General features: G+C 56.6%; 1 protein-coding gene across 1 annotated transcript; it reads right to left on the minus strand.

Moving 5' to 3' along the window:
- Positions 1-6868: 6868 nt before the first annotated feature.
- LOC141026106 (uncharacterized) lies at positions 6869-16670 on the minus strand. The gene is made up of 3 exons (XM_073502073.1): positions 16475-16670; positions 7896-8162; positions 6869-7800 (listed from the first exon to the last, which is right to left on the minus strand). The coding sequence occupies exons 1-3, from the start codon at positions 16668-16670 to the stop codon at positions 7088-7090; spliced, it is 1176 nt and encodes a 391-aa protein (XP_073358174.1). The 3' UTR covers positions 6869-7087.
- Positions 16671-17074: the final 404 nt, after the last annotated feature.

Raw genomic sequence — 17074 nt, forward strand, 5'->3', positions numbered from 1 at the left:
GCCGCCTCGCCGATCTGCTTGGCGAGACTCGCATCTCCGACGAGCCTGCGTCCGACGCAGGCACCGACTACCCCGAGAGCTGCCTCGTCAGCCTCCTCGACCAGCTTCACGTCTCCAGCGAGCCTGCTGCAGATGTGGAGTCGGTCGGCTCCACCGATCCGATGCTCATCGACTCCGACACCGCGTCGCTTGATGCCTACCCCTCCGGCGTGGTGGTCTTCGACGACCCCCTCCCTCAAGCTGACATCGGCAGCAGCGCTGTCACCGAAGTGCTGGTCATCAACCACGTCTCCAACTCGGGCGAGAATGCCCGCGACGCTCAGCAAGCGGCGATGCACGACCTCTCCGTCCCCATCCCGGCCGACGCCGACGCCGAGACCCTGGAGGCACGCCGCCTTGCCCTCATCGCGGAGGGCCAGAAGATAGCCTCGATGAGACGCCTCACCGAGGCCCACCAGCGCGAAGTCGACCGAGCCGCTTTCGGTACGCCACCGCCTAGCGGCCCGAGCCGAGCCGGCTTCGTCCAGAAGCGCGGCGCGGCCGTTGCCAGCATGCTGGGCGCAGATCGCCCCGTCTACGCCACCCCGCTCGAGAATCTGCGAGCCGCTCAGGCGGCTGCAGAGGAGCTCAATGGGCTGGGAGCCGATGAGCTCCCCTACATGACAAGACGGATCCAGCAGCTGATCGACGCGGCTGCAGAACGGCACGAAGCCGGCGCCCGTGCTGATAGTCATCCCCCGCGCCGGGAGCACGCAGCGACGTCCCGCTCGCCGACTGTGAGCGACGTGCGCCAGAAGAAAGACAAGGAGCCGGCTGCCAGCCGCAGCCGGACTCGCATCACTATCGAGCGCGACGCGGATGGCCGCCCTCAGGCGGTTGAACACCAAGGAAACCTGCCTCCTCCCCCGCCTCAAAGAGAAAGACGCCTCACTCCGCCGTCCATCACACATCCGACTCTTGGCGACCGACTCGGCCGCCGAGAAGGAGTCGGCGAGAGTGACGCCCGCCACAGGATCGACCGCCTTGCTCGATCCTTGGCGTTAGAAGAAGAAGACGATGTCGGCCCGCCATGCTTTGGCCCCCGCATCCGCGACGAGCCCTTCCCCAAAGGGTTCTCGCTCCCCCGAGACACACCTAAGTACAACGACTCGGTGAAGCCGGAAGATTGGCTCATCGACTACTCCACAGCCGTCAGCATCGCCAACGGCAATCGGCGCGTCGCCGTGAAGTATGTCCCCTTGATGCTGCAAGGCACGGCGCGCACATGGCTCAACAGCCTCAAGCCCTACAGCATCAACAGCTGGCTGGACTTCACCGAAGTTTTCGTCCGCAACTTCACCAGCACCTACAAGCGGCCTCCCAAGCCTCGCCAGCTCTCCCTCTGCGTCCAAGGGCCCAACGAGTCGACCCGCGACTACCTCACGCGATGGGCCGAGCTCCGCAACTCCTGCGAGGGAGTGCACGAGGTCCAGGCCATCGAGTATTTCACCGTCGGGTGCCGAGAGGGCACCCTCCTCAAGCACCGACTCCTCTGCGACGAGCCGGCTACCCTCGATGAGTTGCTGATCACCGCCGACAAGTATGCCACTGCCGACTCACTCCATGAAGACCGAGCTCCGAGTGGACGCCTCGGGGAAAGTAGTTGCTCCAGCTCCCAAGACGCCGGCTGGCGACCCTAACCGGCGCCCCTACCAGAACGACCACAAGCGCAAGGGCCCCATGCCGACTTCCTCCAGTCGGCAGGTGGCCACCATTGAAGACGAGCAGCCCGAGGAGCGGCCCGCTCCCAAGAAGAAGGGTGGTCGGCCGCCCTGGTAGCCGTCCTTCTCCTACGAACAAGCACTCGATGCTCCCTGCAAGTTCCACAGCGGCGCGAAGCCGTCCAACCATACAACACGGAAATGCCACTGGCTCACCCGCATCACCAAGGGCGAAGGGATGGTGCCGCCTCCGCCTCCCGGCCCGCCGCCTCCAGCTCCCCAGCAGCCGGCGGCCCGGCCGGCAGTCGGCGGCCCGGCCGACAGTCGGCGCCATCCAAGACGAGTTCCCCGAAGCGCACGACGCCTATGTCGTCTTCACAAGTCAAGTCGACGACAAGCGCAGCCGACGCCGGCAGCACCAAGAAGTAAACGCAGTCGCCTCTAGCACCGCCGAGTTCATGCACTGGTCGGAAAAGCCCATCAGCTGGAGCCAGGTTGACCACCCAGAGGTGATGCCGCCTGGCTCCTATGCTATGGTCTTGGACGTCACCCTTGCGACGGAGAGGCGAGCTGCCAGATTTTCCCGCGTCCTGATAGACGGCGGAAGCAGTATCAACATACTGTACCGCGATACCATGGACAAGCTAAACATCAAAGCAAAGCAGCTCATGCCGAGCCGCACCGTCTTCCATGGTATCGTACCCGGCCTATCTTGCTCTCCAATCGGCAAGATCAAAATGGATGTTCTCTTCGGAGACAAAGATCACTTTCGCCGGGAAGCAATATGGTTCGAGGTGGTAGATTTGAAGAGCCCCTATCATGCACTACTTGGCCGACCTGCTTTGGCCAAGTTCATGGCTGTGCCCCACTATGCCTACCTGAAGATGAAGATGCCTAGCTCGAAGGGGATCATCACGGTAGCCGGCGACTACAAGAAGTCCACCGAGTGTGCCATGGCCAGCAGCCGGCTGGCCGAGTCCCTCGTGGTGGCAGAAGAGAAGAAGATGTTGGAACGGGTTGTGGCCATGGCCGGCAAGCAGCCGGCCTTGTCCCCCAGCCCCAAGGACTGTGATGCGCAGGGCTCCTTCCAGCCTGCCAAAGAGACGAAGAAGATACCTCTAGACCCGGAGCACCCGGAGAGGTTCGCCGTGATTGGGGCGAACTTGGACAGTAAATAGGAAGGCGAGCTCGCCGACTTCCTCCGTGAGAATCGAGACATCTTTGCATGGTCCCCAAAGGACATGCCGGGTGTCCCGAAGGATTTCGCCGAGCACAAATTACATGTCCGAGCTGATGCGAAGCCGGTCAGGCAACCCCTCCGCCGACTATCAGAAGAGAAGCGAAGAATCGTGGGAGAAGAGATAGCCCGGCTCCTTGCAGCCGGCTTCATCATGGAAGTGTTCTTTCCAGAATGGCTTGCCAATCCAGTTCTAGTTTTGAAGAAGAATAACAAGTGGCGCATGTGTATAGACTACACAAGTTTGAATAAGGCCTGCCCAAAGGATCCGTTTGCTTTGCCACGGATTGACCAAGTGATAGACTCCACAGCCGGATGCGAGCTGTTAAGTTTTTTGGATGCATACTCAGGGTATCATCAGATCAAGTTGGACCCGGCTGACCGCCTGAAGACTGCCTTCATCACACCCTTTGGAGCTTTCTGCTACCTGACGATGACATTCGGCTTGAGAAACGCCGGTGCCACTTTTCAGCGTTGCATGCAGAAATGTCTCTTGAAACAACTCGGCAGAAATGCCCACGTCTACGTAGACGACATTGTGGTGAAGACAGAGAAGCGCGGTACCTTGCTGGAAGACCTGAAGGAAATATTTGCCAACTTGCGCCGATTCCAGATCAAGCTCAACCCCGAGAAGTGCGTGTTCGGAGTGCCAGCCGGCCAGCTGCTAGGCTTCCTGGTCTCCGAACGCGGCATTGAGTGCAACCCTGTCAAGATCAAAGCCATCGAGAGGATGGAGATTCCCACCAAGCTGCGAGATGTGCAGAAGTTCACTGGCTGCTTAGCCTCCCTGAACCGTTTTATCAGCCGACTAGGAGAGAAGGCTCTCCCCCTGTACCGACTCATGAAGAAGTCCACTCACTTTGAGTGGAATGATCAAGCCGACCAAGCCTTCCATGAGTTGAAGAAAATGTTGACCACTCCGCCTGTCCTGGCTGCGCCGACTGAGAAGGAGCCCATGCTCCTCTACATCGCCGCGACAAGCCGAGTCGTCAGCACTGTTGTTGTGGTCCAGCGCCCGGAAGAAGGCCGAGCCCAGCTGGTCCAGAGGTCGGTCTACTATCTCAGCAAAGTACTGTCCAGCTCAAAGCAAAACTACCCGCACTACCAGAAGATGTGCTATGGGGTGTACTTCGCTGCCAAGAAATTGAAGCCCTACTTCCAAGAGCACCCCATCACGGTCGTGTGCACTGCCCCGCTCGCCGAGATCATAGGCAGCCGGGATGCATCCAGCCGGGTGGCCAAATGGGCCATTGCCTTGGCGCCCTACACGATTTTCTATCAACCCCGCACCGCCATCAAGTCGCAAGCATTGGCCGACTTCCTCGTCGACTGGGCCGAGACCCAGTACTTACCGCCGGCTCCCGACTCTACCCATTGGCGGATGCACTTTGACGGGTCCAAGATGCGCACCGGCTTGGGAGCCGGCATCGTTCTCACCTCTCCCAAAGGTGACAAGCTCAAGTACACGCTGCAGATCCACTTCGCCGCCTCCAACAACGTGGCCGAGTACGAGGCGCTCGTACATGGGCTCCGGCTAGCCGAAGAACTCGGCATACGCCGGATCCTGTGCTACGGCGACTCAGACTTGGTGGTCCAGCAATCATCTGGCGACTGGGACGCCAAGGACGCAAACATGGCAAGCTACCGTTTCCTCGTCCAGCAGATGAGCGGATACTTCGAAGGGTGCGAGTTCCTTCACGTGCCAAGGGCCGACAACGACCAAGCAGATGCCCTAGCACGGATCGGCTCCACCCGACAAGCCATACCGACTGGCGTCTCCCTCCAGCGCCTCCTCAAGCCGTCCATCAAGCCGTCTCCAGAGTCGGATTCCATCTTCGTACCACCTGCGCCAGAAACAGCCGGATCCGGCTCAAGAAATCCCGCAGGCGGCACGGGGACTTTGACGACTGCCCCGGGGACTGACGTAGTCGCACCCGGCCCAGGGACTTCAGAACCCGGCCCGGGGACTGCAGCAGTCGGCCCAGGGACTGCAACGACACAAGAAGCGGTGGTCGACTCCAATGCAACACCCAACCCACCCACCCGAGTCATGGTGGCCACATTAACAGCAGAAGAAGTCACAGCTCCCTCATGGGCCCAGCCCATCCTCAAGTTCCTAGTCAGCAGAGAGCTGCCGGCTGATGAGATCGCAGCAAGACTAGTGCAACGACGAGCCGCAGCATACACAATAATCAACAGGGAGCTTGTGAAGCGCAGCGTCACTGGAGTCTTCCAGCGTTGCGTCGAGCCAGAAAAAGGAGTGGCAATCCTCAAAGACATCCACCAAGGCGAATGCGGCCACCACGCCGCCTCAAGATCCCTCGTGGCCAAGGCTTTCCGCTATGGGTTCTTCTGGCCGACTGCCTTGGAGGATGCCAAAGAAATAGTCAAGAGCTGCAGAGGATGTCAAGTCTTCAGTTCCAAACAATACCTGCCGGCTTCTGCCCTCAAGACCATTCCCCTCACCTGGCCTTTTGCCGTCTGGGGACTGGACATGGTGGGCCCTTTCAAGACAGCCCGCGGTGGCCTGACACATCTACTTGTTGCTGTGGACAAGTTCACAAAGTGGATTGAAGCAAAGCCAATCAAGAAGCTCAATGGGCCGACTGCCGTGACATTCATCACCGACATCACTACTCGGTACGGCGTGCCGCACAGCATCATCACCGACAACGGCACGAACTTCGCCAAAGGTGCACTGGCACGTTTCTGCGCGACGCAGGGCATCCGACTGGACTTAGCGTCCGTTGCCCACCCGCAGTCAAACGGCCAGGTCGAGCGAGCAAATGGACTTATCCTCTCCGGCATCAAGCCCCGACTGGTTGTACCACTGGAGCGATCGGCCGGCTGCTGGCTCGAAGAGCTGCCGGCTGTCCTCTGGAGTCTGCGCACTACACCCAACAAGTCAACCGGCTTCACTCCATTCTTCCTTGTGTACGGTGCCGAGGCTGTCGTCCCAACAGACATCGAGTTCGACTCGCCTCGGGTCACCATGTACACGGAGGAGGAAGCCAAAGAAGCAAGAGAAGACGGCGTCGACCTACTGGAAGAAGGCCGGCTGTTAGCCCTCAGCCGGTCCGCCATCTACCAGCAAGGCCTGCGCCGCTACTACAACCGCAAGGTCAAGCCAAGATCCTTCCAAGAGGGCGACCTTGTGCTCCGGCTGATCCAGCGAACAGCCGGCCAGCACAAGCTCTCGGCCCCTTGGGAATGCCCCTTCGTCGTCAGCAAGGCACTCGGCAACGACTCCTACTACTTGATCGACGCGCAAAAGCCAAGAGCACGCAAGAGAGACGACTCCGGCAAGGAGTCGGAGCGACCATGGAACGCAAACCTCCTAAGACGATTTTACAGCTGAAAAGCAGTATGTATCACGCTACCCCTTTTTGTATTAAGTACAAACCAACAGGCCCCCCGAACAGTACTCGGGGACTGCCTTTTATTTATCTATGAATGACGAGTATCATGTCCATGAATGTGTTATTACATTTTGAATTCTTGTCCGGCACCGGGTCCGACTAGTCGGCCCGGGGACTGACCGCCTTGAGCTATATCGAAAGTCCTTCCTAAAGTCAGCAAAGTAGTGCGCCGGCTCCCGAGTCCTCCCTTGTTGAAAGTCGCAGCTCAAAGAACTGACTGTCCGACTAGCAAGAGGAAAGACAGAAAGGACGCCCACACGAAAAACGGCTAAGGAACAACTAACCTATATAGCAAAGAGACGGCCTCCATATATGCCTGCCGGCTGTCAAAGCAGCCGGCTGGCCGGCTTCCTAGAAAACTTAGCTTAAGTCCGGCAAAGCTAAAAGTACTTCCCCCTCCCCAATCGGCTAGGCACCCCCCGGCTACAGATTGCAGAGCAACTGTTTGACTGGGGAGGCGGCAACCAAGGGAGGGCGGCAAAGGAAAAAAGCAGAAGGACAAAAAGCGAAAGTGCAAGGAAAGACCGATTGCATAACTTATATACATATAAGCCGCCCACAGGCCGGCAACAGACTTAAGTTTGAATACACCCAGTGGGTGGAATTGTGCAGACTTAACCAAACATTGTTCAAAAGTAACAAGACAGGAAAACAAAAGAAAGAAGACTAAGGCGCGACTTGGAGGCCGAGCTAGTCGGTGAAGGCAGCTCGCCGGCTGAAGGAGTGGCCGCCTAGCTGGTTCCGGCTTGACCACCTCCCGCGGCAGGAGACGCACTCGCACGCGACGTAGTGCTGGAGGCGCGGTCAGGCTGGCCGGCTACTCCACCAGCCGGCTCGGCGTCTTCACCTTCCTCCTCCTCCTCTTCGCCCTCGTTGCTAGAGTTGATCTCCTCCGCCGAGTCCTTGCCGTACGCCGGGTCCAGCCCGAACCAATCTTCCGGCTGGGCGACTCCATTGTCGTCCACCTCGGGGGCGAAGACGTTGGTGTCGGTGTAGTCGGTGATCGCTGAAGCCCGCCGAATGATGGCCGGCCGCGCCGGCTCCAGCTCCGTGTCGGCTTGCTGCCGCCAGGTCGACAGCTGGTCCAGGTTCAGGCCGGGATACCAGGCCTTGACGAACTCCAGCGCCCGTCTGGCGCCGGAGCGAGCCGCTGACGCCTTCCAAGCCTCGAAGCGGCCGACTGCCACCTCCAGCCAGTCGGCGGTCCGACTGGGGGTGCGAGGGACCACTTGGCCGGGCCAGAGGGCGGCCAAGACCTGCGATCCCGCGCGCTGAAGCCGGCGGAGCAGCCTGTGAGCCGGCTGGATGCGAGCCTGGATCGCCAGGAGCTGTTCCTCCAGCGAGCGGCCGGCGGTTGGCGAGATCTCGAAGCCGGCTTGCCTCTTCGCCTGGCGACGGGCTTCGATGGCCTGGTTGGCGGCAGTGGAATAGCCGGGGAAGTACTCTGCGCGAAGAAGAAAAGGAAAGAAAAGCACCAAAATCAGAAAAACAAGCCGAAGTGGCAGATGGCAAGAAAGGATGAAGGGGTAGACGACTTACCGTCAACCAGGTCCTCAATCTGGCCATAGCCGGAGACCAGAGTCTGCCTGGCCTCTGCCCAGCCGGCCGCCTCCGTCTTGAACTCGGCCTGGAGGGTGGCTTCGCGATCCTGCGCAGCCTTCAGCGCAGCCTTGTGGCCTTCCTCCTGGTCGGCCAGCTTCTTGACCAGGCGGTCGCGCTCCTGCACCAAGGCGGCGAGCTCTGCGTCCTTGGCACGAAGAGCAGTCTGGGACTCCCCCAGCTGTGCCCTCAGACTGGCGTTGGCCGCTGCAGAGATAGAAGAAGAAGAAGAACAATGAGAAATCATCAAGGAAGATCCGAGCCGACTGCTCAGCAGTCGGCCCGAATCTCGGGGACTACACCCAGTGGGTGCGCTGACGCGCCCCCACATGGGATAAAGATCAAGTCACATACCTCGGCTTTCAGTGAGATCGGCGGTCTTCTGAGTCAGCTCCCGAGCCTGGGAGTTGAAGGCGGCCGCTCGGAGGTTGTGGTAGTCCTGCAAGACGGACAGAAGACCGAAGTGAGAACAAAAGCAGCAAAGACAAAATCTCCAAGAAGTTCCAAGCCGCCTGCTCAGCAGCCGACTCGGAACTCGGGGACTACATCCAATGGGTGCGCTGACGCGCCCCCACGAGAGAAATCAAGATCAAGAAGAGAAGTCAAGACCAAGAAAGAACAAGATGAGAATACTAACCCGGATGGCTGCCCGCGTGGCGAGGAATTCGTCGGTGAACTGCCTCAGCGCCGCGGCTTGGCTTTGCAGCCGGGTCCGGACGTCTTGTGCAGCGACGTTCACCACGGCTGTCCCTCCGACCGGCGTCCACCCCGAGGTAGCGCTGGCCGCCTCCGCGTCTCGGGCCGACGAGCTGGAGCCCACGGCCGGCTGTGGCTCCGACGCAGCTTTCTGCGGTTCAGACGCGGCCTTCCCTGCACGCCGGCTTGGCGGAACCCGGACCGCCACCTCAGCCCCCGCGGCCGGCTCGCCCTCCGCCGACTGTGCGGGCGCAGGCTCAGGCTGGCGGCCTTGGGTCGCCCTAGTCGGAGGAGTCGGCCCCGGCGCCTCCCTCAAGATGACGACGTCGTCGCCGCTTCCTCCCAGCCCCGGCTGGGAACCGCTGGCTCCCCCTGGCGAGGGATCCACGTCCCCGGGCGCCATGGTGCGCAGGGGGGTGACCATCAAAGCCTCCCCTGCCGCCGCTTCGGCCTCGGCCTCTGCCTGGGCCTTGGCTGCGGCCTCGGCGAGCGCCTTCGCCGCCTCCTCCTCCCGAGCTGCCTGGGCGGCGGCTGCCCTCCGTGCCTCCGCCTCCCGCGCTTCCTGCTCCTCCCGCGCCTCCCGCGCGTTCCTTTCCGTCGCCTCCAGGAGGGCGGCGCGGGGATCTACGCGGCGGGTGGTGCTCCCAGAGCCCCCTGGCGACTCGACGACGGAGCCGGCGGCCGCCCGCTCAAGTGATAGCGGAGCTCTGACCATTGAAAAAGAAGACGAGGATTCAAGAACCACCAAAGGAAAGGAAGAAGGACAGTACGTAGAAAGAGAGAACTTACGCTGACACAGTCTGCGGCTGCTTCACCACTTTGCGGAAGCGAGCCGCCTTCGCGGCCGCCTCTTCCCGCCTGGTGGCTGCCGCCCCACCCCTGGGCTTCTTCGTCCGGCTACCGAACATGCCCTGGGTGGCGCGACGTTTCTGGCCTCTACCCCGAGCAGGCTGCGCGCCGGAGGAGCCCGCGCCACGTCCGGACGCCGGCTGGCGATGCGGGACGGCTTCGGCTTCGTCCTCGTCCGGCCAGTCGTCGAAGGTAGTGGTGAACCCGGAGCCGCCTGCTTCGCCGCCGGCTTGGCCGCCGGCCGGCTCGGCGGCATCCTCCATATGGACCGCCCCCAGGTCGGGGTCCTCCTGGTCGTGTTCGGTCCGGTCGGGGACGAAGCGGCGCTCCACGTCTGCCCCGCCGGCCGGCCGGAGCAGAGGACTCTGTCAAAAGAGCAAGCCGACTGAGTTAATGTCGGCCCAGAGGAACTCGGCGACAAAGCTGAGGGAGAGAGAGAAAAAGAGACGAGGGGAGCGTACCGTAGGCGGAGGATTGGCGCGGCTGTATGGCTCCTTGCCGAATTGCCAGTCTTCGGAAAGCTGGCAGTTGGCGAGGTAATTCACCATGTCGGCGGCGTCGGGCTGCGGCATCTCCATGGTGCACATCCGGCTCGGATCGAGCTGGCCGCTCATCTGACAGATCAGATGAGGCCGGCTCTGGAGCGGAAGGACCCGGCGCGTGACGAACGCGGCCAGGAGGTCGGGCCCCGTCAGGCCCTCCGACTGGACCATCACCCGCAGGCGGGCGATGGCGGCGTTTCCTCCCTGTGACAGCGTCACGGCCCGGAAGGACCACTCGGGCAGCCTGCCCGCCGGTGGGCCGGCTACGTAGGCCGGCAGGTTGAGGTAGTCGCCCCGGGGAGCGATACTCCGCACGTAGAAGTATGACTTCTGCCACTTCTTCACCGATTGGATCAGCGTGATGACGGGGAAGGGGTTGTCGGCGCCTGATCTCCGCGACGCGATGAAGGCGTCGGTCTGAGCCGGCACGCCCCGCACGCGCGTGCCCAGCTTCGAGTGGAAGAACTCCCCCCAGAGCTCGAGGGTGGGGAGGACGCCAAGATAGCCCTCGCACAGGGTGACGAAGGCCGATAGCAGCACCACCGCGTTGGGGGTGAGGTGGTGCGGCTGGAGCTGATAGAATTCCAGCCAGGAGCGGAAGAAGGCGCTCACTGGCAGGCCGAAGCCGCGCAGGAAGTGCGAGCGGAAGACCACCCGCTCGCCCTCCCGCGGCGCCGGCCTGACTTCCTTCTCCGGCGCAAGGCGGACCTCCACTTTGTCCCCGCTGGGCAGACGTCGGGTGTCGCGGAGGAAGTCGATGTGGTCGTTATGAACGATGGAGCCATCCCAATCCCCGCCAAGCTGCTCTACGTGAGGAGGCATAGCGGAAGCTAGCACGGCGGCGGAGGAGCGTGCGGAGGAAGAGCGCGGCGGCGAGGCGTTGTCGCGAGAACGAGCAAGGCAAGAAGACGGTGGAAGTAGGAGGAGCGTGCGAGGGCCTGCCGCCCTCCACCTCCCCCTACTTATAGCCTCACGCGGCCGAAGAGGCCGGACGTGGGGGGAGACGTGGGATTAACTGTGCCCACTCCCCCCACGTCTCGCGTTTATTACGCATAAGTGCGAGCCGAAACTGCCACACGGAACGTGCGGGCGGTTTCGGGATACAAAAGATCCGCGCCGGGGCCGGGGCGCGGACGTGGCGGGCGCCCTCCCTGCGGCGACGTCCCGTCGCGCGCGTGGGCTGGCAGGCTTTCCGGCCACGTGGCACGCCAACGGCCCGAGGCCGGCCCGCGGCCCGGTGCACGTACCTGCGGGTTCCCGCCCCCCGACTCCAGAAGAATTCGACTAAGGCGGCACGCCTGACCAAGGCCGGCTCCCAGCTGCCGGCTTGTCACGATAGGAAGCTGATCGAGCTTCTCGAACTCCACTCCACCTCGAAGCCCAATCAGCTTCGGGGACTACTGTCGGAGTAAATGGCCACGGGTAGCCTAACCGACTACCCCTGGCTCTTCAGAAAATTTATCAGGCCTTTGGGCCTTCAAGCACTCCAAGCATTTGGGCCGCCTTCCCCGGCCGGCTACCACTAAAGCCGACTTCCGGAAGGCGACCCAGCCTCACCGACTCCAAGAAGCCGACCAAGAAGGATGCCGACTTCTAGAAGCCGGCCAAGACCACAACCACTCCTACATAACGGCGACGTGACGGGGTGTGGCCACAGTGCGGCCCACGACCCCCGAAGCCCGATGCGGGCATGGCTACAGGAGGCCGTACGGGAGGGACGTCTCCCGTGCGGCTCGGCACTGTAGCCACGCTAGCCTCGACGTCATCCACGACCCACTCCTGTACGGCCCAAGGGTTGCGGGCCCCTTCAGCCAGAGAGAGGCGTGAAGGCGGCCCGGCCTTTCCTAGTCGGCCAGGAGCATAGCCGGCCTCCAGAAGCCGGCCACTCCCTTCCTCGAAGCAGGAGCCCCATTAAGGAGACAAGACGAGGTGAGGCTACAGTGATAGCCCCCGAGGCGGCCCACTGTAGCCACGCTCACCTCGACAAAGCCCTCATCATCAGAGGCGCGGCTACAGTAAGCAGCCGCCGACAAGACCCTAGGCGGTGGGACCGGCCTGTCGACCAAGTAGCCGGCAGCCGGCGGGACCCAGCAGCCGGCGAAGAAGCCGGCGAGCGTAGACACTGACGGCTGGGACCAGATCCCAGTCGGATTACCATTGTACCCCCGGGGGGTAGGCCTATATAAACCCCCCGGAGCACCCATGCAAAGGGTTCGCTTCTGGGTTGGCCTCTGAGCATAGTTGGCTTCTAGGTTAACACCCACGCATAGCACACACACCATAGATAGAGAGAAGCAAGAGCTAGCCTTGTTCTTCTTCTCCCTTGATCTCAATAGCTCTAGGAGCGATTGTAGCTACCCCTTATCGATCTAGTGATCATGCGGAGACCCCGCAGAGCAGGACTAGGGGTGTTATCTCCTCGGAGAGCCCCGAACCTGGGTAAGATTCGCCGGCGTGCATGTCTTCGCCTCATCCCGTTTCCGGGCACCGGCGATGTTTTATTGGCTCCCACAATGATAAGCCATCCCTTGGCATATGTCGCACCAACCACCCGACAGATACACTATCTAACCAGGTTGAGAGATCTAAGAATAAAATATCCAACAACATTTTATAACAGATATGTGATCTAAGAAAATCTAGCAAAATTTAACTCTATACTGTTTCATACCTGCAATCTAAAAAGTCTCATACCAACTCAAAGTGGCCACGAACGACTATATGCATGGTTTCCATGATTCACAAGATTTCATAAAAAAGATGGGAGTAGAACTAAGGCATGATGGCAATGATTGAAGACCATAAAAATTGGTGATGAGATGTATTTGATTACACTAGAGAATATACGAATCCACGAGCCATATAATGAATTGAGAGATCTAAGAATAAAATATCCAACAACATTTTATAACAGATATGTGATCTAAGAAAATCTAGCAAAATTTAACTCTATACTGTTTCATACCTGCAATCTAAAAAGTCTCATACCAACTCAAAGTGGCCACGAACGACTATATGCATGGTTTCCATGATTCACAAGATTTCATAAAAAAGATGGGAGTAGAACTAAGGCATGATGGCAATGATTGAAGACCATAAAAATTGGTGATGAGATGTATTTGATTACACTAGAGAATATACGAATCCACGAGCCATATAATGAAAAATATTGTATATTAAAATCATAAATGGGGATTTTTCTCTAGAATCGTTGTGCAACTTATTTTTAAAACTTCTATTTGTATAAGTATAACGAATTATTCTAGATTAGAATTGTAAAATGATAATTATTTGAAACAAAGAGGGTCTTAAATTGCGGAGGAAACAACAAAGGATGAGTCGATATTTGAAATAACTTCTTCATCGATATTCACGGATTAGTAATATATTTGAACAACACAACTGCAAAAACCAAAAACTTCATACAGATGATCTAAAGAATCAACTAATTTAATCTAGCTAGTTTTACCTTTTCCTACCTTGTTGACACGGTTATTGGCTTGGATTCCTTCCGCCTCACCTCCTGTCACTAGGCCTAAGTTGTCCTTATGGTGGTTGTACAATGTTCAATGCAACAATTTATACAAAAGAAAACTACCATGGTCGTGGTCTCAACGAGGAGACAGGTGGCATGCAAGCGTGAGGGTAGTATCAATATCAATATAAAAAACCGAAAAGGGCAGATCAAACAAATCTTGGCGATCAAACCTTATCAATCCAACGACCTATATTGCTTCAATAGTGAGCCCTCAACATGTTTAGTGTGCAATTAATGTCATACTAAATATCAATGTCCACACTATGTAACTAACATGTAATTGGTAACTTATTTAATATCAACATGCAATTAAATTTTCTCCATAATTTCAATGTGTATTGGAAGTACGCATTTACTAGTTATAGTAACAAACACAATGAAATCAGTTGGCGAAATTAATGCTTACACATAGATAATTTAACATCATAACTTCTATAAACTGTTAGAATATTTGGGCTTGGCCAAATATATAAATCCAAATAAATATATATCCTACCACCTAGGGTTAGTTACCCCACATGTTTCATATATTACCATGTGGTACTATATATACTAATTTATAATTCTAAATATGTTTATGTACTATATCTAAGATATTTCAAATAAAATTAGATGAAAAATTGCATATGAGCCCATAGTTTTTGTTATATTTGTGAAATACTTTCATATTTGTACGTAAAAAGGAGTATGCTCAAAATATGATATATACTACCCAAAAAGTAGTATATATACTACATACTACACGTACTAGCATAATCAGATTCATCACATTTTCTGGTCTAAAACCATATGTAAAGTTTTGTGATCCAAGTTATGGTTATTTTGTTATATATATATGCGATGCAAATTTCGTTGTTTTCCTGTAAAAGAAATGAGCAATGCTATCCTATAATTATTAATAGTTCAGATTATAAACGGGCCGAAACTGCAGCAAACTGGGCCTAAACGGATGGGTGCTGGACAACTAAACAGCGCATAGGCCGGGGCCTATCTACCGAGTGCTCTTGGGCCAAGCCCATGAGGCAGGGCAAGGAGCTGAGGCTCACCTAGTGGGCTTTAGTCGAGCTTGGTGGTGGCTCGATATTCGGCTGGCTTGACGGGCATGCCGGCTGTCGGTGGCGCGGCCCATGATCGGGTCAACACGGGGTTGCGCGTGCGCTCAAGGCTGCCCAGGTGTTCGTCGTGTCGGCCTCTGCACGGGACCTCGTCGGCGATCTTTGGATCGGCGCCAGGAAGCAGCCTTTGGCGAGGCATCTAGGCGGGACCGCGCGACACTGGATCTCGCACAGATCTGGCCGACGGCGGCAAAGCCAGCTGTTGATGGCGCGGCGCCATGGCCTCTCCTGCGAGGATGGCTGCGGTTGATCTCCTAGGGATAGGGACAAAGGAGGTCGCGGTGAGAGAGAGAGAGACGAGAAGGAGGAAGAAGTGGCAGGGCTGTGGAGGAGGTCTTCCCCGTGGCCGGAAGGGCGAGCGCTGCCGGTGGGGAGCCAAGGAAGCTTGGGAGGAGGATCCAAGTGGTTGGAGGCGAAACGGGCCGCGGGAGGGCCTGCCTCAGGCTCGCATGGGCTGCTGCTGGTGGTTGGAGGAGGGGACGCTCGGGAGCCACATCTCAGATCGGCGGCTCGAATCGCATGGGGACTGTGTGGAGGTGAGAGATGGAGGGGGCTGGTTGGGTTGGTGCGAAAATTAAGCACGAAGGGGTGGCTGCTTAAATAGGTAGGCGAAGGATTTGACGACTACGTTTTTATTTTTTGATTGAAACGGGATGCTGTTTAATTAGGTAGATTTTATTTACTACCCACGGCTGATAAATCTTCGAGGCTACGTCAACCGCGGTTATTTTTGATTGAAAGGAATGCTGCTTAAATAGGTAGATTTTATTTATTGCTCACGACTGATAAATCTTCGCGGCTACTCCAGCATCGGGTTTTTTTATTGAAAGGGGATCCTGCTTAAATAGGTAGATTTTATTTATTGCCCACGGCTGATAAATTTTCGAGGCTACGCCAGCAGAGGAGCTAGTTGACTCGCTGACTTATGGGTTTCATGTGATATTTTCTTCGTTGTTGCTTTCTATTGCTGGTATTAGTTTTTGTTTTCTTTTCTTTCTCTGCTAGCTATTTTTTCCACTGTTTTTTCCATTTTCAATGGTTTATTTTTGTTTTCTCTTCTTTTTTTGTTACTATTTCGTTCATATAATTTTAAAAATGTCCAGAATTTTTAAATTATTCACTATGTCGAAAAATGGAATTAAATTATTGTTTTACATTTTCCAGAAAATTTAGACAAATTTTTAGTAAATGTTTTAAAAAATAAAGTATTCTGTATTTTATTTTATTCCACGTTTTAGAAAAATTGGGTGAGATTCGAACATTGGCACAATTTTCTAAATGTTCACAAAGTAGAAATGTTGCTCGCAGTTGTAAAAAATTGTTTGAAATTTCAAAATTTTGGTCCAGGTTTTTGAAAAATTATTCACTTTTTTGAAATTTGTTGATAGTTTTGAAAGTAAAAGCCCAATCAAAACTGCTTCAGTATAGTGAAACGGGCTGCGACAATAGTCGGTCCGCTACAATGTTTCGTTCACTATTTCGGTCGCTACTATAACTTCTTAATGGGCCGGCCCATTTGCGCTCGCCCTGTGTGTCTGCTCATCTGTTTGACGCTTGCGTACGAACAAGTTGTTGCCGATGGAATGAGATTGATGCGATAATAATAGGGGGCTGATGGGCGCCGGCGCGCCGGCCCAGCAATTGGGCCGGTCGAGCCCTTGCCGCCCGATACAGCGACCCCGCTTCGTCCTCCTTGCAGTCGTTCCACACACCCACCCTCCCCTCCTCTCCGGGATAAAAATTGCAACGGCCTCGAGCTCCGCCGACACCTCACCATACCTACGCGAGAAAAACGGAGCTTGAAGCTACACCGCGGCATCCTCATCGTCGGCCGGCACCCTCGCCTGCCGTTGCCATCTGCATCTCCTCGCCTCCGGCTCCGCACATGCAGCAGCTGCATCCTCTGGTTGCAGCTCCGTGTAGCGATGGCTGTAGCTCGGTGGTGATGCAGCACCGTCATGCCGTCAAGGGCCATGCCGGGTTGAAGCTTTTTTTCCATGGGCATTGAAGCTTTTTTTCAAGGTTGAAGCTTTTCACAGATCGGTTGAAGCTTTTTCACACATCGGTGGAAGCTTTTTCCCGTGCCGCTCAAAGGTATTTTTCGCGGTTGAAGCTTTTATCCATAATTTTTGCTACAAAACGGCACGAGAAGAGCTACAACTAGTGGTCGTTTTTGCTACAACCAGGAAGACGACGAAGTGTGACTGGCGACGACGGGTTGGAGAAAGCTACCAGCGACCGAATTTGCTGCAACTGGTGTGCGGTGGTGCAACCGGCGTGCGGTGGTGCGACGAGCGGTGACATGGATGACCAAGGCGCCTAGGATTTGCTACCACCGGTGCGCTTTTTTGCTACCACCCTGGTGACCGTGTGCTACGA

The sequence above is a fragment of the Aegilops tauschii genome, chromosome 6 (genome assembly GCF_002575655.3).
Source record: "Aegilops tauschii subsp. strangulata cultivar AL8/78 chromosome 6, Aet v6.0, whole genome shotgun sequence".
Classification (NCBI taxonomy): Eukaryota; Viridiplantae; Streptophyta; class Magnoliopsida; order Poales; family Poaceae; genus Aegilops; species Aegilops tauschii.

Bases quoted from the DNA above. Each gene is read 5' to 3' on its own strand.
- LOC141026106 (XM_073502073.1), bottom strand. From the start codon at position 16,670: ATGGCCCTTGACGGCATGACGGTGCTGCATCACCACCGAGCTACAGCC. The intron at 8,163-16,474 runs GTATGGTGAGGT...CTATCTCTGCAG, and splicing joins GCTCCGTTTTTCTCGCGTAG to CGGCCAACGCCAGTCTGAGG. The intron at 7,801-7,895 runs GTAAGTCGTCTA...TTCTTCGCGCAG, and splicing joins GATTGAGGACCTGGTTGACG to AGTACTTCCCCGGCTATTCC.